We start from the raw sequence: 25,688 nt of genomic DNA, 5'->3' as shown, positions 1-25,688 counted from the left end.
CTCTACCTTCTGTAAAATTGCTTTGCCTGGTTGTTCGAATGCTAGAAAGTTGTGGTTTAGAGTGCCTGGTGGCGATTGAGGTACTACTTCAATTTCGTTCCATTCCTACATTCAAGCACGTTTAGTCTAGTTTAATTAACCCGCAAATGCGTAAAACTCATTTTCCTTGGTACTCATTTTTCCGGATGGATACGATATATACTTCTTGTTGAGGCTTTACATCACGGAATCCGGTATGTTGCCAAATGGCAACAGCATTCATTTGAGGGTTAAATTATGAGCTGCAATTAATTTATTTATTCAGTAGCGTTACCTGAAGAGATGATTTTAATTGATTGGTTTTTCAAATTCATTTGATTTTATTTAATTGATTACAAATTTAAGTAAAAATTCATAAAAGTTTATACAAGACATGCGACTCCTTCTCAAATCCGTATTTCATATTATTCGAGTTCTCAAATTTCATATATACTGATTTATAATTACATACACAATTTAATTATACGGACGTTTTTCCTATAAGGCTTTAACTATATAACTGGCAATCTTGGGAAAACAATAAAAATGTTACAATGATTTTTTTTATTTCTATTAAAGAGGTTTTAACCTTAAGGTCATTCGCCTATTCGGGTTAGAAAAATCTCTTATGAAAAATTGCTAACCCTATGTGCGGGGTCGGGACTCGAACCCAGGTGCGCTGCGTACAAGGCAATCGATTTACCAACTACGCTAGGCCCACCCCCTCAATGATGAAATTAAACTTCAATCTACGAGGAAGACCTCCACATGAAACAACCTGATATCGTTCTGTACTATATCTACATTTTGCTTCATTGAAAATTTCTTTTGTTCCTAATGAACGAGTAAAATAGACGAGTGACTGCGACCATTGTATGCCAGGATAAGCAAAAAATATGAAGCCATTTGAAAAGGACAAATAAACGAACACATATCTTTCCATTTAGGATATCAGTAGCACACTTCAGAGCTAAGGATGGTGAAATTTATTGCTCTGTATAGAGTGCACAGCAGAACTGAGATACAAGAAACTAAATAAACATAAGGGAAAGTAACGATGCTGATTCCTACTGGCTAGGTGGCTCATTATTTGTACGATAATAGAGTAAAACACTGTACAATATCTACGAGCCTTATTAATTCTAACAAAAGTTGAATGGTGCAATGAATCTTTCCTATAAGAACAAAAAATGCGAATTGCGACATTCGACTCGGAAAATCAACACAAATAATATCGGTTAGATCTGTGACACTGCTATTCTAATCGTTTGCTGTCTTGGAGGGAGAAAAAATTTGGCATAGTGCCAGACTATTAGTTCCCAAGCTAAAAACAAAGGTTCGTTGTCGCTTACTGAGACACCACTCGGGATCAGTCTGCCGTTTTAGACGTTGTTCACATAAGATTTGTGAATTGTTTAAATTTAGTGTCCAACTGATGCCAATTATTGAGCAAGTTTAGATTTATCATCCAACTAGCTCTAAGTTTGCGCTAGTTACTGATGAGAAGAACTCGAAGCATTGAAATCCAACGCTTCAATCTATTCAATTCAAAACTCGAACGAGCTCAATTCAATCTCAGGTACGATGTCTAATCGTTCATACGTCGAGAACGAGAAGGTGTTAATCAAATTATAAAACAGGAAACTCCAACTAAACATAGTTCATGCTGAATAGAGTTTATATCTCTCTCGATAGAGATGTCTGCTATGATTGCGTTATTGATGTTTCCATGTGTGCATTATTGATCGATTCAAGAAACTACGTAGAGTCGCTTGGGTGCAATAATGTCTCTAGGAGGTGATTGAAACAGAATTGAAATTCGCTATCCAATACATATACGTAGGTATTGAGTAACAGTTATATTGAGAGCGTATACAAGAATTCTGAAATTACATGCCATCATCATAGAAGAAACAATAAATCATGAATAATATAAAACTATTTTTAAAAAAGTGGCAGAACTCATTAGGCAAAAGTGGCACACTCGCGATTGTTAGCATTATGTAAACATGTACATTTTTTGGGGTGATTTTAAAATTAACGCAGAATCTTTAAAAATACAAACATAGGATTAACAGCTAGTGTACATAAAACCCATTCCGCAGAGCGCTCTGTTTTACTATTCTTAAAGCCATGAGAGATTCGTTAGAGTTATCAGCAAATTCAAATAGTTATGTGGATTTTATTATCAGACATAATCAATATTTATTGTTTTAGCAACTTCGTTTAATCAATGTCACGAAAAACACGAAAACATGTTTTTCTTTGCCTTTCCATTAAACTCAATTGAAAAACAAAACTTTTCCACAGCATTCTATATTTTTTTTGTTTTTGCCTTTTGTGCCTTCCGAAAGGATTGTACTATAAAGTTGCACGAGGAAGTCTATCCGTTATTTCAACAAGTATCCTAATTTATAGTCTTCCTCATTTCCGCCTCACTGGCAATAGATTTTCACGAACTTTCACCGCCATTTTTCCAGTGGGCTCAAGAAGCGAGAACAAATTGCCTTTCCTACCACTTATTCTGCGGGAAAATTTACTGCACAAAACAATGATAGCTCATCAGTAGGGTGGCTCTACTTTCCAAATGCAATAAGAAAGAATGTTTGATTAAAATTAGAAGCGATATTCAACCATGTACCTTTCACAGAATCGATCGATATCGTATACCATGTTTAGAAATAATTAGAAACCAAAATAATTAGTATTACATGTGAAACGAGAATTAAAGTTTATTTTTTCTTCTTTTTCCTTCCAGACCTGATCGATCCACCCGAAAACCAGCAAACAATTTTTCAATCTTACTAGTACTAGCACAATGTCATTTTTCTCCATTTAGGATCAAACGTCGACCAGTGGATAAAGCTCGCTAGCAAAAATATTTCAGTGACCGGAAAAGGAATTATTTGAAACGATTACGGTGAAGGTTGTACCGTACTCAAGTTAATCAGTTCCGATAACGAAAAAAACAAGAAAACAGTACTAGCGTTTCAAATGTGAACCCGGTGTCACCTGCACGAAAAGTGAACTGAAAATATTAATACCCTTCAACCACGAAACGGTACCAAGAGCACATGAAGTGACCGGTGAGACCTGTGTCTTGTGTTCGTTTTTGTTAGGTTCTATGTTTTTGGTTGAAAGAATATTTTGAAATAAGTAAAGTGTGCCGAAATATCCACCCACAGCGAAAGGTGCCAGTAGACAGCAATCATGGCGGAAGCGGAAGGAGGGTCAGAGCAGGATGATGTTTCATTCCTGCGGACGGTGAGTAGAGTGAAAATTAGGGAACAGAGCTTGTTGAGTGCTTCCGACGATGACGATGACTGAGACGAAATGTAACTATAACTGATATGTTCATAGTTGACAAACTTTTATCTCGACATTATATATTCGACTGCCGCAGAGCGAACAATTATGGGCATTTTGAACAATTGTTTTCGACCAACCCGAGCAAAAAATTGCTATAAAAATGAATTGCTTTCCTACACAAAGAACAATTTCCGGAACAAAAAATAACCGTATTAACGACTACGGCGTAGAAAATTATCCCATATCTTAACGACCAATAGTTTTTCTTTATTTAATGTTTATCGCCGAAATTAATAACCAACACAATAGTTTACACTGCCACGAACAAAAAAAAAGGCTCCAATAAAATAACCGATTCCGACTCGGAAACATAGGCTGCTCCGGCGCACGCCTTGTTGGCATAATGTATGTGATTCTCGATATGGAAAATGGGATTTCGAAGTTTGGAAATGCGTAGAGAGTGGTGAAGAATTTCGCGAATCCTACACAGAAATTACCTAAAGTGTTCCTCAAAGAAGCCACTAAGGACTACTCGTATCATTTTACACATAAATGTTATTGATTCGATTAGCTACAATAGGCTAAATTAACACCTTTTCACTTCATAATGAATATCGTGAAACAGGAATCACGATAGAATTGTATACACACGTTTTTCAATGGAGCACTTTTTAGTCAAGTAGGGAGGGTGCACAGTGTCCCCAAGAGTCGTCGGTGCTCGGAAACGTAATTACATTGATTGAGCCATAATTACAACGGAAAGCATCCTGAATGCGGGTTCAAATCCCGAATGAGTTTTACTGGGATGCAGTAGCGTACCAAACATAAAGTACCCGAATAGAAATGTACAGTAACAAAACCATGATTTTCGCTGTGACAGTACAGTAATTTTACAATAATTTACAGTGAGTTTTAGTGTTATGCTACAATACAAAAATAATAAACTTTAACCTTTTTACAGTAAATTTCAATGTAAAATAGACTTTTACAGTGAAAAAGGGGGGTGGTTATGTATCTTAACATTAAAAAAATCAATTTTCCTCCATACATTTTTTTTCTAGAAAGCAGTAAAATTTAATGTGAATGCACTGTATCAGTTTTTTGCTGAACAGTGAAATTTATTGTTACATGAAATTTTATTGTATTTTATTGTAATAACTATAATATTTATTGTTTTATGATTGTTTGTAGAGTAATTAAATAATAATGTAAAATTCTATCCGGGTAGCTCATTTTCAGAAAAAATTTAGTTATACCAACCAACAACTTAACTCACCGAAACAGCAAACCAACAAAAGGGAACCAACGATGCAAATTAGGCAGAGACCCAAATTCGTCGAAATGTAAATAAGGTGGGTGGATGGTGTTGAGTCGGTGTATCTCGGTTTACTACTCATGAATATTGAAACACTTTTATTGGTGCGGTCTTCGATTCAGCTTTTGGTATCATTTGTGTAAAGTTTATTTGGTGGTGAGTTCCGCTCCTGCATTATGCATTTATTGATTGAATACGGACATGAGTACATACTTCAAACCATGAGGGGGCCAAAATCCAATCGGGATATCGTACATTTCGAAATCCTTTTCGTATAGGTACCTATGTATTGGGCGGAAAACCGCTGGACAGACTGTCTGTCGGCATTCGATCTGAATCAACTTACAAAAAACTCGATTATGATGCAAAAAATAGGAAAACAACTGTAAACCAGCAATATAGAACGGAGAAAAAAGCAATATTTTATCCAGTTTGCGGACATGATAGAGCTAACGACGACTACGTTCAGTACCGTCTTTACGCATGGACACACTGGGCCCTGGCACTTAGAATGAATATAAAATCATTCTGTAGACTATACTTCAAAGAAAAGTCGTATTTAATTGTTCACAATTTTTTAGTGTGTGGTAACAAATGATCAGTAGCAGCTCGGAATCGCACATTGCACTGTATCCCAGGTGATCAAGATGTTTAAATAGCATCAGAGTTGTAAGAAAACGAGGCATTGCATGACTATTGAACCAATTTAAACGTCAATCCAACGCTTCGATTCAAGTTTCAATTTATTTTTTATAACAACGATGGAACGTTCAGAACACCCTGTATACAAAGTTCAGAAGGTACCGGACCTTAGCCAACCAACCAGAAAACCCCTTGTTTGGCAAGCGATCTGCGGATATGGCAAAATATTCATTTCTTCATAGCAGAGTCTGTCAACGGGCAAATCCACAGAGAAGCGTACAAAAGTAACTTCTTGAGGTCTTACGAAGACTCGGCACTTTTTGGCCGGATTTGGCATGTTTCACTTTGCCCGATCAATCTTGACTGACACAGAAACAATAATTCTGTTATTGCACTAGAGTCAGCCCTACCAGAAAAAAATTAAACAGTTATGAATACAAACTCTCGTGAAAATAAAAAAAAACAAGTATAAAAATTCCCTTGAGAAAGCGTCCACATGTATCAACCCTAGCTTTATTTATCAATTCGTTTATTTGATAAGGCACGTTTCCCGATCAGAAAGAAATAACAAAATTATTACAGACTGTGTTACTTTGTTATGACAACAAGTTGTGTTATGACTCTGGTCTCGTTAGCTGGTAAAATAACAGAAAACATAACAGAAATTCTTCTAGTATATATCAAAAAATGTGGCATACTGTGACAGGCTTCCATCAGAATTATAACAAATTTTGTTTGGTTTTTTTATTCAATTCGTTTATTTGATAAGGCACGTTTGCGTTAGCTTAAAGGTACCAATTTTGTTTTATTTTGCATTTTAAATTATTAAAAACTATGGGATTATGTATTGATTTTTTTTAAATGAAACTTAGGAGATTTTATAGCTATCTTATACATATTCACAAGGGGTTAATTTGATTTTCGTAAGATTAGGGGGGTCATTTAGTTTTTATGGTAATATGGTTTGACATTTTAAGCAGGGAGATTATTGGAGCAAATAATTTTTAACTAAGGGGGATAATTTTACAACTATCTTAAAAGTAGGAATAACTAGGGCATGATTGAAGTTTGTAAAGATTCAGGGAGATTGATTAGAGTTAGTTTTATGTGGTAGCAGAGTTGGGCATTTTCAACGAGATTATGTAATATAATAGTTAAAGCTAGAAGAGACAGGAAAAACTAAATGATGACAGGGGGAGAAAATTATAAACTTTCAGTTTCAGGCATCAGGAGATGAAGGGTATAGATTACAGACTCGGGTGGCCTTCATCAGGAAGAATCATGTACTGGAACGCTGGGTGGTCCTCCTCAAGACGGCAGAGGTTTCTCCAGACGATGTCGTAGTACGGATCAGACGTGAATCGGCAACACTTAGAGTTGCGCGTGTGATGTTCGTGCTGTAGGTCTCGTGTTTCATGGCTCATTCGACAGAGATGTTTTGTGTCGCCTTGGATTCGCATCAAACGTTCGTGGGTGTATGGCACAGGTAGAAGAGAGCGCTTCTGAGAATGATAGGAAATCAAATTTGTATATTGATGGTTTTTACGAAGATGTATATGAGGGACATATAGAGGATATCGCGGCTTGCCAGCACATCTCGAACCGGGACGTTGGTTGGTCTTCCTCAGTCCCGCAGGGTATCCATTAGCCGAGACCTGACGGAACTGTACTCGGTGCACGCCCAGACAATGTGCTCGATGTCGTGATAGCCGTCGCCGCAAGCGCAGATACCACTATCCACGAGCCCAATACGCCGGAGATGTGCATTAGACTGCCCAGAAAAATGATGAATTTTGAAACCTCAATCGGCCCACCCTTGAGTCGATTCCTAGTCCCACCAGGAGTACTTGCACCAAATTTGAAGCAAATCGGACAAGTCTAACTACCGGACCAACGTGCCTGAAGTTTGTATGGGATTTTTCAACAATTTACATGGAGAAAACTCACTAGTTCGTATTTTCGTCGCTAGGTGGCTCTATATGCATCGTATTATCACTGTAAGTGAAAATAAGAAAGATAATTTAATTGTCTACCACTTTGTCGAAGACTGCTAGTAAATCCGGCTTGGTTAAAAGAAGTTATTAAACTTATAACGAAGTGATGTCTGAGTCAGTTTTGCATGGGGCCTAGCAGTGCATGGTTATGTATCAGTACTCGAGTCCCGCGAACTATACATTTTTGTGAAATAAGGGTTATATTTAGCTGAATAGTATGCTTACAAGAATTGTAGTAAATAATACGAGTCATAGAAGAGAGATAGAGTATCAAGATGTTCGGAAGAAATACTGAAAAATGCCTGTTCTATAACTTTATAGAAGACACCAAACTTCTATCTCTCTTCCTTGAAAAGTTAGTGTTGGCGCCCTCTATGCGGTAACATGTGGAACTAAAATTTTCTAATCAAAGCATGACTCGTATTATTTACTATAATTCTTCTGAACATACCGTTGAGCTAAACCTAACGAATATTTCACAAAAATGTTTAGTTCGTGTGAATCGAGTACTGATACACAACTATGCACTGCTAGGCCCCATGCAAAACTGACTCAGACATCACTTTGTTAAAAGTTTAATAACTTCTTTCAACAAAGCCGGATTTACTAGCAGTCTTCGACAAAGTAGTAGACAATTAAATTATCTTTCTTATTTTCACTTACAGTGATAATACGATGTATACAGTGCCACCTAGCGGCGACAATGTGAGCTGGTGGGTTTTCTCCATGTAAATTGTTGAAAAATCCCATACAAACTTCAGGCACGTTGGTCCGGTAGTTAGACTTGTCCGATTTGCTTCAAATTTGGTGCAAGTACTCCTGGTGGGACTAGGAATCAACTCAGAGGTGGGCCGATAGGGGTCATTTTTTCCTGTCACTCTAATGTGCATCCAACGTGTAATGGTTTGCCATGAGTCGGCACATCACTCGAATGAAATCACGACCCACATCCATCCCCATGAACCACGGTTTCGTCGATACCTTGGGGACTATCGAATGTAGCCACCTTCCTAGCTCCCCATTGCTCCACGGGTTTTGCCTACATTCGAGGGTTCTCTGATGAGTAATACTGAAAAATTCGCTGAAGCAAATTGGTCTTTCAAAAACGTCACCACCTTAGCTAAGGAGTCCGCCTTCTCATTGCCCGGAACGGAGCAATGAGAAGGGACCCACACCTAAGTAATCTGGAAAGATTTGTCATATAAAGCACTCAGTAGCTCCCGTATTTTCCCCAAAAAATACAAGGAGTGCTTTCCATGTTTCATCGAGCGAATAGCGTCAATGGAACTGTGGCTATTCGAAACGATGAAGTAATGGTCTGCGGGTAATGTGTCAATGACTCCAAGGGTATACTGAATAGCAGCTAGTTCTGCGGCATAAACTGAAGCAGGGTCACTGAGTTTGTAGAAGGCGGCAAACTTTTGATTGAAAATACCGAAGCCAGTGGACCCTTCGAAGTTTGATCCGTCAATATAAAACATCTTAGAGCAGTCGACTTGTTGGAATTTATTATAAAAAAGGTTGGAACCACTTCTGGGCGTATGTGGTCCGGAATTTCTCAGATCTCGTCTTTTATGGATGTGTCGAAGAAAACAGTAGATTCAGAAGTATTTATGAAATGCACACGATTGGGATTGTAAGACACGGTGTATTTATTAGAACAATTTTATGCAAAAAAATTCAGCATCTCTGAAACTTCGAAATATGAAAGAATGGGCTTTCCCCTTTCATTTGAAACTAAGATCAAAATAATCCGTCGGGGGGTCCAGAGCACCTTTTTTTTTTGAATTTTTTTCGTATCAATATAGGTTTTACTACTGGAGATAGTTCATATGTCTGTCCCTAGATGGTGCTTTATACATTCGAACAACATTAAAAGTGAGAATTTGATAGAAAATTTAATTGTCTACAAGTTTGTTGACCACTAAAAATTGATCTGAAATCATCCGGAAAAGTTGTTTAAGATTTTAACAAAGTTGTATCTAAGATAGTTTTCACACGAGGCCTATTGGTTTGGAAATATGTTTTCACGCACTTATTACATTATCAAAAAAATAATTGGGATTAGTGCCATGAAAATATTAGACGGGATTCATTACATTGACAATTCTAATTGAACTTCTGACAATTAGGATGTTTGACAGAGCCAGATAACTATTTGTGCTTTTGGTTTGTAATTTTTCCCGATAGGTTCGAAGGGACTACCATTCATCGGAAGGTATTGCTTAGTTACAAGGGTTTGCTTACATTTATGTTTTGTTACACGGGTGTTTTAGAAAGGACCATAATTTAGGTTATGATCGCTTAACTCAACTATTATAATTCCGTTCAAGACGAAATGTTGGGACACACCGTTTCTAATTTAACGCAAACCACAACAATAACTGTCCAAATTAGTGGTTAGTGTGAAATGATTTATTCAAATTTTCTCCGCAAAGCATATTGTGGAAGTTGGATTTTACGGCCATTTCCTATCAATTATGCGAGATATCGTTGCTAAATTGATCCTAGATTATGCGATATGTTTTGAAAACAAAATATGATTTGAGTACAACAATAACCTTATATACATAGAAGTCCTCGAATATATCCCAAAAAAATTATCTTGATCCAAAAACTCAAAGTTTTTTGTTCATTGTTTGTCACATTGAGTTAATTTTGAAAACAGTTAATCAGCGTTTTTAACCAAGCGTTGCAATGAAATCCGCGAAATATTGCTATGGTGCGTTAAAAGTTTCATTGAGTTTGTTCAAATATAAAGGTTGAAGTTCAGGACAAGTCAATTTTATACGAAGATGCTAACAGAGTAGGAGATTCAAGTAAGAATAGTTATCAGTCATCCCTGAGAATAATCGAAAAAATGAAAAAGAAGGCATACCTGATTGAAAAAGCTGTTTCTGCGGGAGGAATCACTTACCATCATGAAAAAGAATATTAATATCATACTAGTTTGGTCAACACTTATCTAAAACTTCTCATCCCAAAAATATGAATGGTTCCCTGTATCAGGGAATTATAATTTTCAGTTAAAAGGTAAGACTTTCCAAGCTCTCAAATTCCGCTGAATTCACTATTGAACTAAACACAACTACTTGGCAAATAAAAAAGTGCTTGTGAATTGACAAACCACTAGGTCTTCTGTGAAACTAGTTTAGACTTAGAATTCGTTAGAATATTAAACTACTTTTCGGGATAATTTCAAATCGGTTTTCAGTTGGAAGCAAAGTTGTAGACATTTAAATAATCTAGCAGAATCTCACTTTTAGTGTTGTTTGAATGTCTAAAGCACCATCTAGGGGCAGAAATATGAACTAGTTCCATTGTAAAATCTATATTTTCACGAAAAAAAACTTCAAAAAAAAAAGTTGCTCTAGACCCCCCGACGGATTATTTTAATTTTGGTTTCAAATGAAAGGCGAAAGCCCATTCTTTCATATCCTGAAGTTTCAGAGATGCTGAATTTTTTTGCATAAAGTTGTTAAAAAAAGACACCGTGAAGAAGAAAGGTTAATATTCTGCGCCATGTAGTCAAAGTACAGGAACATGAGAATTGAGCTCAACAAGCCTTTCGAAATTTTTTATCACCACCGGGTTCAAGATATCGCATCGAATGAGATATGTGTCTGGTTTGGGGAGCGATGGAAGTTAAGTCTGTTCTCACTCTCAATTCTTTGATGGATGCAAGAATGTTGGAGTAAGCACAGTTTAAATTGTCGGTGTCTGTCCGGCGGTTTACCGTGTGAGAAGTAGTGGCGATGTGGCACATCTCTAAGATGGGGAGAGCACTGGGTTTGTATCCTTCGTTAGGATGCAAGAGAGCATAGCATTTCATTGAAGATGTTGGCGCAGCTTTCTTTAACATTTCTGCGAAAGAACGCTTGCAAGGTTCTGCAAGGGAACGTTTTAGTTTATCTCCGTGTAGTTTGTACGCTGGTCATGCTGAGAGCTCATGCAGACTCTCTGCACAGTAAGGATACCTTTCGGCTTTCTTACTGCACGAATTATCCACATAATTCTCGCCGCTTTGTCCACAGTTGGCCTTATTGCTACAATGGGTGGCTGTGTGACCCAATTGTTTACACTTAGTATAATTCATGACCCGCGGTACGAACAGACAGACAGAAGAACGGAGCTTGTATAAGAGGATGTAGTTCGGTAAGGCGGTTCCAGCGAAGGTCACCCGATAGGAATTTGAGAGAGAGGGAGGGGGTATGTTTTCATACCATTCATCGCGACTAATACTGAATGCAAACGCTTGCAATCAAGTGACCTCTAAAACATCCAATCCCGTACTACAGCAGATCCTCGCATGTCAAACTCTCATCGTTGACGACGCCTTCAATCTGTACCCTTACTTCTGGAATATACACATAATAGTCCGGCGTAAACCGCTCGCAGCAAGCAATATCGTTTGCCTGCTTTAAATTAGTCAACGCGACCCTGACCTAAGAGGGACCTTTGTTATTTAGGTCACAGCTGAGAACCGATCTGTCAGGTCTTTCGTAATCTGTAAGTGATTCAGCGGTTTTTGTTTTGGGCCGAAAGAAGACCACAAGAGAGTGGTCCAGAGCTCTGGATATTATTTGGGTCGGAGGGAGCCATGAGAGTCGATTCGATCTCCATTTAGCCGCCCGGTAGGGAGCCAGACGCGCAGACGGGGAAAAGCAGTAAATTTGTTAATGAAGGTAGAGATCACTTATCATTATATTTACTAAGCACGATGCACCAATCTAGTTTATATAACTGGCTATTGTTTAATCCCCACTGTGCGAACAACAGGCAATGAAATAAGGCCTTGAAAAATAGAACACAAATCGCAATCAAGACAAAGCGCCAAATCACACGCCGCACCAAAATTTAAAAAAAAACATTCCAACTGTCTGAGAGTCACGCTACGAATGGCGAATGCATAATGTTTCCAATCAACTTCAATTAGATAAATCCTTGAATTGGATTAGAAAAAAATCTTCTATTAACTTGATTTATGTTTGCGCTTGTTAATGATCAATTATTTGCCTGTACCAAAGAAAAAATACGTTTGAAAATAATATCAACATTGTCTAATTATTAATCGATTCAATGTAAATTTTTGTAATATTCAATAATGAAAACAAACAACAATCTGTGCAAATATTTCAGATAATCTGGAAATTATTGATAATCTAGAAATCTGAAATTCGCCCATGGCGTGCGCTAGAAATGCTGCATTTTCAATGTAATCGTGGTCGTGTCTCCATTGCGTATTTTCTATTGATATTTTAGATGAAATTAGTTATTGATTGCATTGTGTAAATTAGTTATGGAATTTCATCAGAATCTAACACTAACTTGGTGGCATGACTAAACTAGCGCCGGATTGACGCTAGCTCCAAAACGGAGATGCTAATTGTGTTTATTTGTTGTACCGCCACCAACAGACCCCTTGGCCCCAACGGTGGTTACTTAAACTAATTACATTTCAGAATGCACATTATTATAGTTTTTATCGAAGGATGTCAGGTTGAAGTCAAAAGCCGTCGCCACACTGTTAAACATACGCTGGAGTCCGGTAACAGCGCTCTGGCGCCCATAGTTGGTTCTACTGAAAGAGACTCGCAGAAGAGAGTTATTGCGCAGAGCTCGAACGTGAGCTTGAAGATCGAGGCGTCCGAGGATTGCAGGGCAATCCACCCTGGCAGTCAGTAAGTCCGAGACGAACAGGGCTCGAGAGCAGTATCAGAGAGGATGCGTAGCACAAGGATGCGTAGAGTATCTAGCTGTATTAACTGACAACGATTTTCGTAGCTTGGCAGCTGAAATCTGTTTTGCCAAGGAAGATGTCGGAGTGCAAAGCGTATGAACCGGCGTTGGACGGCCTCGATTCTGTCGACGCCGTTGTGATAGTAAGGGTTCCAAACAGCAGAACAATATTCCAGTGTTGAGCGAACCAGCGCGCAATAGAGAGATTTTAAACAGTATACGTCCTTAAAGTTTTTCGCTATTCGGAAGATGAACCCAAGCTGTCTTGATGCCTTATCCATAATGAATGATGTGTGTGGTTTGAACGTTAGTGCCGAATCCATGATGACTCCGAGATCCTTCACGTTAGAGTGTCTTGGAATACTCGAGTCGAAGAGATGGTAGTTAAACTGAATCGGATGGCGTTTCCGCGTGAATGAAACGATTGAGCATTTGCTCGGGTTTAAAACCATTCTGTTTAGATCACACCACGTACTAAATCTCTCCAATTCACTCTGAAGAAACTCGGCATCGGTTTTATCCCGTATTTGTCGAAACATTTTCATGTCGTCGGCAAAAGAAATACGGGGTCCTTGTAATTTGTCATTAAAGTAGAGGAGGAATATCACTGGTCCGACATGGCTTCCTTGTGGGATGCCGGATGTAGCGAAGAATGGTTTAGATAGACAGTCCTTAATGCTGATTTGGAGTTGCCTTCCTGAGCAAACCCCTCGTCAGGCGAGATGTCCCGCAAGAAAAGAAACTTATTTTTAAGCTGATGAGAACTAGTGAAATCCACTAAGGAGAAATATAGCATAGTGCACCTTGCATTGGCTTGCTAAGCCAAACCAAATGCTCTCATCAGCTTAGTTGAAAGTTCAGTAAGAAATGTGAAGAAAACCCTGAATTTAAAGAAAACTTTTGCGCAAGATGAAAAAACGTGAAAAACTACGCACGTAAAAAGTTCAAAAGGCACCGAGTCGCGGTGAATGACAGGATACAGTGGGAAAATCACGTGCGCGGAAGCTCAACATTCAGCTATTGAGGAACCACATTGTATCGTCGTGGATGAAGAGACTCATGTAAAAATATATTTTTGGCAGCTTCCTGGGATCAATTTCTTCACTGTTTGTCAGAAGTACAACGACCAGGAGGAAGTTAGAAAGACGAAGATATCTAAGTTTACCAAATAATACAAAATTTGCTCGTGTGGAAAGCGTTCGTGACAACCGAAACGGTCAATGGGCTGATGTACTTGAAAGCATGCCAGTAAAAGCGTCAACTTCCATTTCTGAGGTCACACGATAGCCCTTCGCTTTTCTGGCCGGGTTTTGCCTCGTACCATTACTTAAATGATGTTCTGGAGTAGTACAAGGGCAAGTAGGACGATTTCGTGCCAGTGGATCTTAATCCCCCGAACGCTTCGGAATAGCGGCCAATTGATAAATGCAGGGCCATCATGAAGCATCCTAGCATGTGAAATCGGAAGCAAAAAACGGATTGCCACACAAAAACAAGTTAGTCCAATCGTTGTTCAACACCTTATGAATAGTGTTAGGAGGAAGATATGTTTATGAAGTTGAATGAAACGAATATGGAAAAAGTTTTATAATATGCTTTATTTTATTTCCTAGAAATTTGAAAACGATCAGTTGAATGGATCACCTTATGATAAAATTTGGTTCCGTGCACCATTTATTATATGGGGATTCAATGAATATTCTAACTCTCTCTGTACTGTCAAAAAAATTCAAAAAAAATGTGTCTTCAGATTTTTCAGGAGTAAGGCAGCGAAAACTAAATATCTGGAAATGTCCATCTAAATAAAAAAAATCTGGGAAGTATCTTACTTGTCCGTTTTTCCGTGCACTTGAAAAATATCTAGAAATGTCCACAAAAATCTGGAAGACTGACTCCCATGAGAAGTAGATCATGGTTAGTGACAGAGGCCGAGAATGCTTAGCTATAGTATTATGAAAAACGCTTTTAATCCACCTAACAGTGTGATGAGACATTTCTTATAACTCTTATCACTCTCTTCTGATATTATATCGTATGAGAACATTTAAAACTTGATGCTTCGCGATGTTTTTGATAACACATACTACATGGGATTGTGGCAGGACACAGAGAATCGCTCAAATCAGCATAGGACAACATCAGTGCTAGAAATCTCAAACCAAATCAATAGGAAAGCGAAAAAATGGCCCATAAAATAGACATACAAACGAGTTATTGCTAATGCTCTGTTAATAAAATATCTAAATTCCTCAATCAATGCATTGTGGTGGGAAAACTGAATTTTCCTAAAGGGGTTATGTATATTGTACTGAGCCAAAAAATTGATTTTTTTTTTTTTGAATCGAAATGAAGTTTATACTTTACTCAAATTTCCAACGCGACTGAGACCTAAAAATCAACGCTTTTTCTGGAAAAAAGCGACACTAGCAGTGACACCATTCAAAGAAAATCAACAGTGAATATTTCCAGACTTGGTTTTATTTCCTATTTAAGAACTATTGTGTTTTTTACATCCTAGATTGCATGATTCAGTGATCGAAACCCAAAACTTCATGAAGTATTTGAAATTATTAAATTAAAATTTGTGTTTGCTATTGAAATTGACAAAATGATAGTATCGCCCCTTTGACGATTGTTTACTTTTTCGGTCCCACCTATCAGCATTGAAGTATCGCCCTTACGTTTTTTTTTTACAATACCAATTTTACAATTGGTGGGGGTTTGGTGAAAATCGATCTAACTGTCCAAACGGCATAATTCCGAAACCGTAATTTTTGAAGTTTTAAAATTATGCAGAATTAATTTTTCAGAAAATAGTAACAGAGTTCGTGATTTTAGCGAATTTGTTGAGACTTTATTGTAGTTATGAATATTAACCTGAGAAAATTCACCATAAATACTTCTTGGACGATATACCGCCAAAATTATTTTATCAAATGATGCGCTGTTTAACGTTTGTAAAACTCATCGAAGATACTAAACCTCCGAAATTGGCGGTTTCAAAATGATGTTATCTTGACCTTAAATTACTGTTTTTGAACATTTGACCTATACATATAATTGGTCATACAACAAAAATCAAATTTTCATCAAAATCGATCAGGACCTGCTAGAATCGAATGGAAATCGTCATTTTTCATAAATTTCTCTCTACATTCGGAAAGTGTTATCCTCGTTATTAATCATATTACGTTTGCGTCTCAACTCGACGCATTCCCAAAATATAAACTTGTTTTAATCCACCTAGTGGTGCAATTGTGCTTGTCTCACTTGTCCAGACTACGATGGTTATGTTCAATAAAATGGTGGAAGTGAATATTTCATGTTCAGTACGATTTGCACATACATACAATGGATCGACAGCCACGATCTTGAGATACTATGTGATACTGAAACATCGCTTGACCGCCGCTGGTTTCAAGCGATGTTTCAGTATCACATAGTAAGATCCGGGAGGTCCGGGTCCTGCCGAAAATTTTCAACTTGTTAAGAAATTTTAAACTAGTTTTATTTTTAAAGTAGCAACCACTCACTGCATACTCCCTCCGGGCCGGTATGATTGACGATTTTTAGATTGATTGCATAACCTTTCTGTATGAGAAAGGCAAAAGGGGGTGGGGGTGGCGTAGTTGGTAAATCGATTGCCTTGTACGCAGCGCACCTGGGTTCGAGTCCCGACCGCGCACATAGGGTTCGAAATTTTTCACAAGAGATTTTTCAAACCCGAAGAGGCGAATGACCTTAAGGTTAAAACCTCTATAATCGAAATAAAAAAAAAGAAAGGCAAAAATGTACCAAAGTCCAAAAAAATCAATTTTTGTCACACATTATTTTTTTCGAGTTTACATCAAATCTCGATGTTTCATGCATTATAAAGTCATTTGGCATCAAAAATACAAATTTGATTTTGAAAATTTTTCATTTCAGTTTATATGGGAATTTGCTGTGTGATTGCACTCTTCAACTCGTAACTCCGGAACCGGAAGTCCAATCAATAAAAAATCAATTGCAGCCGATGGGAAGGTTGTACCTTTCATTTGAGACTAACTTTGTGCAAATCGATCCAGCCATCTCTGAGAAACAGAGGTCACATATTTTTCCACATACACACATACATACACACAGACATTTTCCGATCTCGATGAACTGAGTCGATTGGCATATGACTCTCGGCCCTCCCGGTCGGGATTAGATTGACGAATTTTAGAGTGAATGAGAAAGGCAAAAACATTTTTAGCAAATGTTGAAAGTTATGCATTTTTTGGTGCGCAGTTCTATGTTTCATAGACATTAAATCAATTTTTACTTCGCTTCCTATTAAATAAAGACCCTTATTACAGTACATCTCTACAAAAACGAGCTCAATTTGAAAAGAAATCTGAGGATCATGATTGAAAACAGAACTCTGGAATTTTCTATTGGAATGTTTTCAGGCAGGATTTTGATATTGATGCAATTAGACAACTGTGAAATCAAGACCAAAAGATCAGTTACATATCAGGACCCCATTCCGACAATTTATCAAAAGTCCTCATGATGTTTGCAACAACAGAATATCAATGTACGGATCAGATAATTGTTATTGTAATATTGAATTAAATCAGTCTGCATCAATAAATTTTCAACTTCAATCCAATTTTTTTTGTTGGTGTGGGGGGGGGGGGGGCGTTGTATGGTGTTAAACCCCAAAACCTTCTTTTGGCTACGCCGTTGCTTGGAGTTAGTTATTTCGCTTTTCATTTTCCAATATGTTTCAGATCGATCCGATGGTCATGAATTAGAAAAATTGCAGTCAGAAGATTCGCACAAATGAACATTTTTGCACTGATAAGTTATCAAGTTCCTTCCAGGCAACTTGGAAGTGTTCGGTGATTATTTCTAGCGGTTGTAGATAGAAAAATGAAATACAAAATTCGTTTTATCGAAATAATGTTTGGCTTATTTCAATGGATTATTACTATATTGAACAATAAATAGGCGACAAAGAGTAATCCACAAACAACAAGCCATAACTTTTAAAGTATTCAAAATAGATATTTGAAGTCTTCAGTAAAGTTATTTGCAAAAGTAAGAGCTACAAATTTGCTGAAGGCATCATTTCGATATAATCACTTCCAAGAAAATTTGGAAAAATATCTCACTCATAGGGTGATTAATCAGTAAAAGCACAATACAAAAAGAAAGGGCATATTGCCTACATTATATTCTTCGAAGATACTATTGACCTAAAATAAGCCGTTTTGGCGTTAAAAATAGATTACATGTTTTTGGTCATATTTCTGGCAATGGGAAATGATAAAAATCTTTCGTCCGCATTTAATGTTAAATATCTCTTTTGATAATAGTCCGATTTCAACAATCTGTAGCTTGTTCGAAAGGTATTCGTTAAAGCTGTCTAAAAACGTATAAATTGCTATTCTATATTGTCAATTTCGGCAGATAATTCAAAAAAACTGCAAAAAACGCCATTTTTACGCATTCAAACATTCATATCTTGGAAACTAAACATCAGAATCAAAAACAAATTAATAGCGTTCATACTGTTTTTTAGTTCTTTCATTTAAAATTGGTTTGGATAAGATCGGTTCAGCCATTGCTGAGAAACACGAATGAGAATTTGTCCGTTACATACACACACACACACACACACACACACACACACACACACACACACACACACACACAGACATTGTCCCAAATCGTCGAGCTGAGTCGATTGGTATATAAGACTCGGCCCTCCGGGCCTCGAAAAAAATCTTGAAAGTTTGAGCGAATTCTATACATTTCTTTTATAAGAAATGTAAAACAGCAAAAATGTCGAAACATTTCGCTCTGACAACTGAACAAATTAACAGTAGAACAAGACAAACATGACATGAAAACTTATATTTAGCATACCCAGGAAATCAATAATACCCACAAAAATAAGTCCCCAGAACGAGACCCTCGCGGTCGCCAATTAACGATGACCTCTAATTTTTACTTTCTGTCTATTTTTTCATTTCCCTCGTCACCGCAAAATATAGGAAGACATGGTCTGCCTGTCCTGCACGGCAACCGGAGAACGTGTGTGCCTGGCGGCAGAGGGTTTCGGCAACCGGCACTGCTTCCTCGAGAACATCGCCGACAAGAACATCCCGCCGGACCTGTCGCAGTGTGTGTTCGTGATAGAGCAGGCGCTCTCGGTTCGTGCTCTGCAGGAGCTGGTGACGGCCGCCGGTTCCGAGACCGTAAGTATTTTTTTCCACAGCCAAACCAGACCGTAGACACTGCCAACGTGGCAGATTTATAGAAAAAAAATAAAAAAACACACCGACAGCAGCAATGAAAACGTAAATTTAGCAACAGGTAGAGCAAAAACACTCACTCACACACACTGTAGTGCACAGAAATTCTAGCGATGAAATGAAAACACCTCGCACTAAACACATCGGGGGGTTAACTCCCAACGCTGTCGAGGAGAAACATAACGAGTTTAGCACATGAGCACAGATTTCAAACACAATACCATTCCGAAATTGTATCTACCGACTCTATACCATGTGTCTCCATTAAAATTTACGTTATTTGTGGTTAATTCGCTCGTTTATTCAAATAAGGTTAATGTGGTTCCACATACAATTTCAATATTAGGCTTCTTGTATAACGTAATATACAAACTACAAAGGATACCTCGTCATTAACAACAATCATCCGTTTCTACCACACAATGTCACAAACAACGATTTTTGGGTATACTAATAGAAAACATTTCCCAACACGAAATTCACACAATTATTACATATGAACCTACGGTCGATCTGAATAATTTTTGTAGCATTATTTTTGCATTTTTGTTAAGCCTATTCCCAACCTACCATTCGCAAGTGTTTTTCTTGTTTTTTGCTCACTAGCCTCTCCACTACCCCCCCCCCCCCCCTCCCCCCCGAGTGCCAGGACTGTGTTTTGCGTTTTGACAGCCCATCTGTTCATCGACTCCTTCCATGTTCAGACTAGAAACACTCAGCATAAGCTTACAGAAGGAAAAAAACACTCATATTTTCACCACCACCCCATAGTACACAAGAGAGTTGAAATATTTGTTCGTTCCACGTTGGCCTCGCATCCGGTTGTGGCAGCTTGATACTATGTAATCAGATTACAGTTAAGTGGTGGTTGAGGGAACTTAAAAATATGCGGTAAACTGTGAAGTGAATGCTCCTTCGACAGTTGCGTTTCAAATATCTGTTAGCGGATTTTTGTTGTGATGCATTCCACTGTTAAATTTTTGCGGAGTCGTTTTTTTTTTAAACATTTGGTATGCTGACAAATGGGCCTAGTCATATTTGGAATTAGCAAGGGTTTATGTGCTATGAAATTTAAATATGTCGAACTGATTTACAAACGTTTGTTTTTTCAAACCAATTTAATGGTGACCATTTTTCTCTCAATCGGTTTTTTGCGATATCCTGGTATATTTGCAATTCTAGTTTTTGTATTTATTGTTTATTATTTTTTTTTTGTATTTATTGTTTTTTTTGTATTGTTTATTTTTAAAAACAATCCTAGATGCAGAATAGTCAATATCATACACACTATTCATACACATACACATCATCTTATGTGTTAATTCCGGTAATATTAATATTGTGAGTAAATGTCTGCACTGAGCATTTAGAGACAAGCAAAATTTCGGATTACATCAATCACAGAAATCATCTAGATGTCGCTGAAGTGCAATAAAATCTGCCGTGGATGTTAAAATCAGAAACAATTTGAGGTAGTCAACGTATATAAGTAAGCATCCTGCTGGAATGACATAGTAAATATCATTGAAGAAAAAGAGAATTGCAGAGGTCCAAGATTGCTTCCTTGGGGTAGACATGATATTATATAACTGTTTGATTCATTTTTTTCAAGTGACATGAAAAAATGTATTCAAGTGACATGAAAAAAACTATTTGATGCAAATTTGAAGCAAATCGGATAAGTCTAGCTACCGGACCAACGTACCTGAAATTTGTATGGGATTTTTCGACAATTCACATAGAGAAAAAACACTAGTTTGAATTTTCACTACTAGGTGACACTGTATGCATCAGATTATGACTACAAGTGAAAATAGGAAAATATTATTTAATTGTCTATAACTTCGTCGAAAACTGTAAGTCAATTCGGCTTCGTTAGAAGAAGTTATTAAACTTTTAACGAAGTGATGTCTGAGTCAGTTTTGCAAAAAGCCTAGCAGCGCATGGTTTTGTATCTGTCCTCGATTTCCACGAACTGGGAAATATTTCCATTACCAATTTAGTAACAGGTTTTTGGTGAATCCCATAACTAATTAAGTTGTAGGTTTTGTGCTCTTAACGCGCAAATGTGGCTTAAAACAATTTTCATCTAAATTGTTCTCCACTAAGAAAAATGTAACATAGTGAATCACGGTAACGCACAAAGAAGTTATGAAAATTACTTAGAAAAAATGTTGTTCCACGCCAAATGTCGGCGAGTACGCATATCGCGGAACGGAATGAAGGCAGAGCCGACTTGCGTTTTCGTGAACCCGCATAGACCAAAGCAGCTGTCACACCTTTTGACGCGTCTTCAAACCACAATGGATGAATTGGAATCGCTTTGAATGGAAAGCCATATGCTAAATGAAAGGTTTGCCTTCCTTGCTTGGCAAGCTTCCATCCTTTGTGGTTTGAACATACGTCCAAAACTGCGACAGCCATTTTAGTGTAGGTGAGTTCGCAACGGAGCAATCTGTTCATTAAAAGTGGTCAATTTGATGGCCCGCTGAAGACTGTAAATAGTTATATCTTCGTCATTTTTTTTCTAAATATCCATCTGGATTTAATTTTCCAATTACACATATTACCGAAAAATTGATCTTGCATTGAAAATTAAATTTTACCTACATTGGGTAACGCGTTGTGGAAATTTTGACTCAGCTATGTCATGAAAACGGATGGTGAATTATGACTAATATATTCGGAATCATGAACCAGTTCACGAATCCATGACTAATATTCTGAGTTCTATAAAACTGGTCACTTAAAACTAGTAAGACCATGCCCAAAAGTCCAAATTTTTTTAACTATGTTATGAAAATGGAAACGTATTTTATGATTATGTGAACTATTTCACGAGCACAAACGGTGAATCGTAACCATAACACTTATAATCATGCACTAGTTAACGAATTTATGAATAACATTCTGAGTTCTGTGAACCTGTGAAAATATTAAAGGGCATAAAATAGCATATTTCATTAATAGTTATGCATTCCATTTTGTGGAGGATTTTAATATTTTCACGTGAACTATTTCACGAGCACAGATGGTGAAACGTGACTAATAGACTCAGAATCGCGAACGTGGACATGAATAGATCCATGGAAAATATTGAGTTCCGTGAAAGGTATATGCCATCGCTTTGAATTAAAAATTATTAGCTGAACAAATGTTTGCCCTGCAGTTCTTTGACGCGTTTCCATTCTTTATGCTTTGAAAATGCGCCAAAAATTACGACAGCTATTTTGGCAGGTTCGCAGCAACGCAACCTGTTCATTACAATCGGTCAATTGTGCCTCCCACAATAATTTCTTGAAACCAATGTTTCGGTCCGTTCGGGACGTTTTACAAGGATTCGATAATTGTTGACATCTCTTCTTCCTTTGAATTCGGTTCACTCAACAATTTTCGACTAGTATTTCGGTTAAAAGCAATGCATTCGTTCCATTACGTTCGGAAAAACCAAATGGTGCATCTGCCTTTTTAAACCTAATTGCCGAGGCAGAACAAAATCATTTTCCCAAACAATTTTCGTATACAAGACAGCATTTCAATCCATCGATACGATTTGTAATCGGAGGCGGTATTTCGGGATGGCGATAACCTTCACTTGCTTCCAATCATGAGGAACTGTTACCCTCAATGAACTTGTTAAATATGCCTTTTCGCAGGCTGATTCGTGATGCGATGCGGTATGATAGAACTCCTGTACTGGCATAGAGTCCAGATAGGCCTGTTCGGCTTAATCGAATATTTGTATAGCGCTGGGAAGTCTCCCAAAAATGCCCGTCGATGTTTCCCTTGACAAGCCGTCGACGAACCGGCGCCAATACCTGCGTTTTTGGCCTTCATCAAGTCCATCATTGTCCTTTCAGAAACGACGTACTTCCTGAAATTATCAAAATTGTTAACCGTCAGGTAGTCGTTATGTGTGAAGACCTTTCCGTGTACACATCTGAACAGTGAACACTCTTTGTCTCACCACGGGAGACCGTTCGTAGGAGGTTGCGTCACGTATGCGTTTAATCTGAGCTTAAATTGCGATGTCAAGAATCAGACTCCGATATGTTAAAGAAGGACAAGTCTGTCTATACCTTGAGACATGTCCGTAGACATAAGCGATTCGTAGTAACTCCGCCTAAGCTCCTACCAGTAGAAGACAAAAGATTAAACCATAAGATTTGAAGCCTATTTTTAATGTCTCTACCACTTCTAGTTTTCCGATCTGTATATTTCACATTCTTGCTATCACTAGAGTACTATAGCTCTAACATTTTCATAACTTTCCCTACATAGTAATCTCTAGTTAGTTGAATACTATTAAAAAGTAAGAAAAAGTGACGATATATTAGTCGAAATAAAAAATGAAAAAAAAGCATTTCTAAAGAAAAATCAAAATATAAAAAAATATATAAACAAAACCATTTTTTAAGAAACACCCTTATCCTTCGACGAGTATTTTTTAAATATGAATTTTCTGAAGGACTGCGAAATTCAATCTCGAACCATTAAAAAGTTAATTTTCAGATTTTATTATAAATTCAGATCCACTATTTAAAATAACGGAAAAGTCTTGAAAAGTGCAAAATTTCATCGTGAGAATGCTTATATAAGGAGGAGGAGCTTTATATTGTCCACCATGAAAGTAATTTAAACATATTACCAAGGGTCAAAGCAGAAATTTTTTTTTAAATATAACTTGTGTATTTTTTTTACGTTTCTAACGACATTCAATTAGCTAGAGATTACTGGATAGGGAAAGTTATGAAACTTAGAGCCATAGTACTCAAGTGAGAGCAAGGATGTGAAATAAACAGATCGGAAAACTAGAGTTGTGTAGTTTTCATGACGATTTTCGGAGTTTTTCAAGAAAAATATTTTTTCTAACACATTTAAACTTTACCTTCAATTATTAAAATGAAAAAATTTAAAATTTAAAAAAATATCGTATTCGCTATTTTTGCCCAATTATATAACGAATCTTGACCTTATATGTAGTCAAAGAAGAGACTCACAAACTTTGGAAACTATCCCTAAGTCGTAATAAGGTAAAGTTGTTTGATTTTAATAACATTTAGAATTCCTGCTACATTTGAATTTTGGACCACATTCCACCATACCATATGAGTGCCATAGTTGTTCATGACACTCATATGGTTTGTCTTCAATGATTACATTTGATGCTAGTATTGTTGTCTGGTTTTTGTAGTCACAAGATAGCACAACTCGAACAATCGAGAAATTGGCGCTTGTCATAATCGTGTTTCGCTATATCTTAGTAACCCAGCAGAATTTAAAAATTCTGAAAACGCCACTTTGCAGAGTTTCTTCTTATCTAACTCAGTTTACCTCACAATAGCGATTGTCATAAGATAGCACAACAGCGACAATGTATCACGATGTAAAGTTAATTACTACTAAAAGAGACTGGGTGTCGTGTATTGACGTAAACAGCGTCAAGAAATGTTTGGGTGCGGTCTATTCAAAACCCGAACCCGACCCGAATCCGAAATTTCTAAATTCGTACCCGACCCGTACCCGAGAAATTCAAACTTGAAAACTCGGAATCCGACCCGAACCCGAGAAGTTTAAATTTATACAATCCGAACCAGACCAGAAAACCGTCAGGTTCGGGTCGGGTCCGAGTTTTGGGTTCAAAAAACTCGAACCCGACCATTTCTAGTTTTTACCCGACACCTAAAAAATATTTAGGGAGTTAGGGACCTAAAAAATATTGATTTTGGGGATGGGTCAGGTTGGGTTTTTTTTCGTAATATTTCGCACATACCCGTATAAATGTCTTTGAATGTTTGGATGCCCCCTTTCGTAAACATATAAAAATTATAGGTTATGATCGCAGGAAAATATTGAAACAGGCTTAATATGTAGATTTTAAACTGGGAGTCAATCATTTGGAAACTTTCGTTATGGAAAATTTGGATGTATTGTGTACTTTTGTCACTTGTGGTCAAGTTTCTCGAGCATTTTAGAAGTATTACTATTGCAAATTTGAACCACAAGAAGATATATACGCCAGTCTCTACGCATCGCTCGATCGAGATAGAAGTGTTTTGTTTTCGGTCTGTTGGAAAAAGAACAGTGCAGTAATCCGCGTTCAAGGTTATTTTGCCATACTCTGCCTCTTCGAGGTTTGGACTTTTATTCTTTTGTGCGTGTGTTAACCGTTAGGCCACATTCCTCAACCTTTTGTTCGTAAAGCGAGGATTGAACAATAACCAGCTATTTAAGCTGGACTGGTGCGTCGTGGGAAACGAGTATACAGATAAGTGAAATCTACCTTTTTGATACATTTACGGCTTTTTCCCGTCTGCGCGGGTGCTGACCCCGTGCATTGACGGTGTCGATGGCTTCCTCCCCGGATGGCCAAATGGAGATCGA

At 37.4% G+C, this 25,688-nt stretch overlaps 1 protein-coding gene across 30 annotated transcripts in view; it reads left to right on the top strand.

The window, feature by feature from the left end:
- Positions 1-25,688, top strand: part of LOC131691502 (ryanodine receptor) — a 120,067-nt gene that overhangs the window by 33,364 nt on the left and 61,015 nt on the right. For 29 of the 30 annotated variants that reach the window (XM_058977954.1, XM_058977952.1, XM_058977956.1 and 26 more), the window contains exons 2-3: positions 2,858-3,282; positions 19,044-19,247. In XM_058977954.1, the coding sequence (XP_058833937.1) occupies positions 3,229-3,282; positions 19,044-19,247 (258 nt within the window). In that variant the 5' untranslated portion in view covers positions 2,858-3,228. Of the gene's footprint in view, positions 1-2,776; positions 3,283-19,043; positions 19,248-25,688 lie in introns of all 30 variants that reach the window. The other variant, XM_058977955.1, reaches the window with a different exon arrangement.

Source organism: Topomyia yanbarensis, chromosome 3 (genome assembly GCF_030247195.1).
Source record: "Topomyia yanbarensis strain Yona2022 chromosome 3, ASM3024719v1, whole genome shotgun sequence".
Taxonomy (NCBI): domain Eukaryota; kingdom Metazoa; phylum Arthropoda; class Insecta; order Diptera; family Culicidae; genus Topomyia; species Topomyia yanbarensis.
This window is presented reverse-complemented; position numbering and strand designations above follow the sequence as displayed.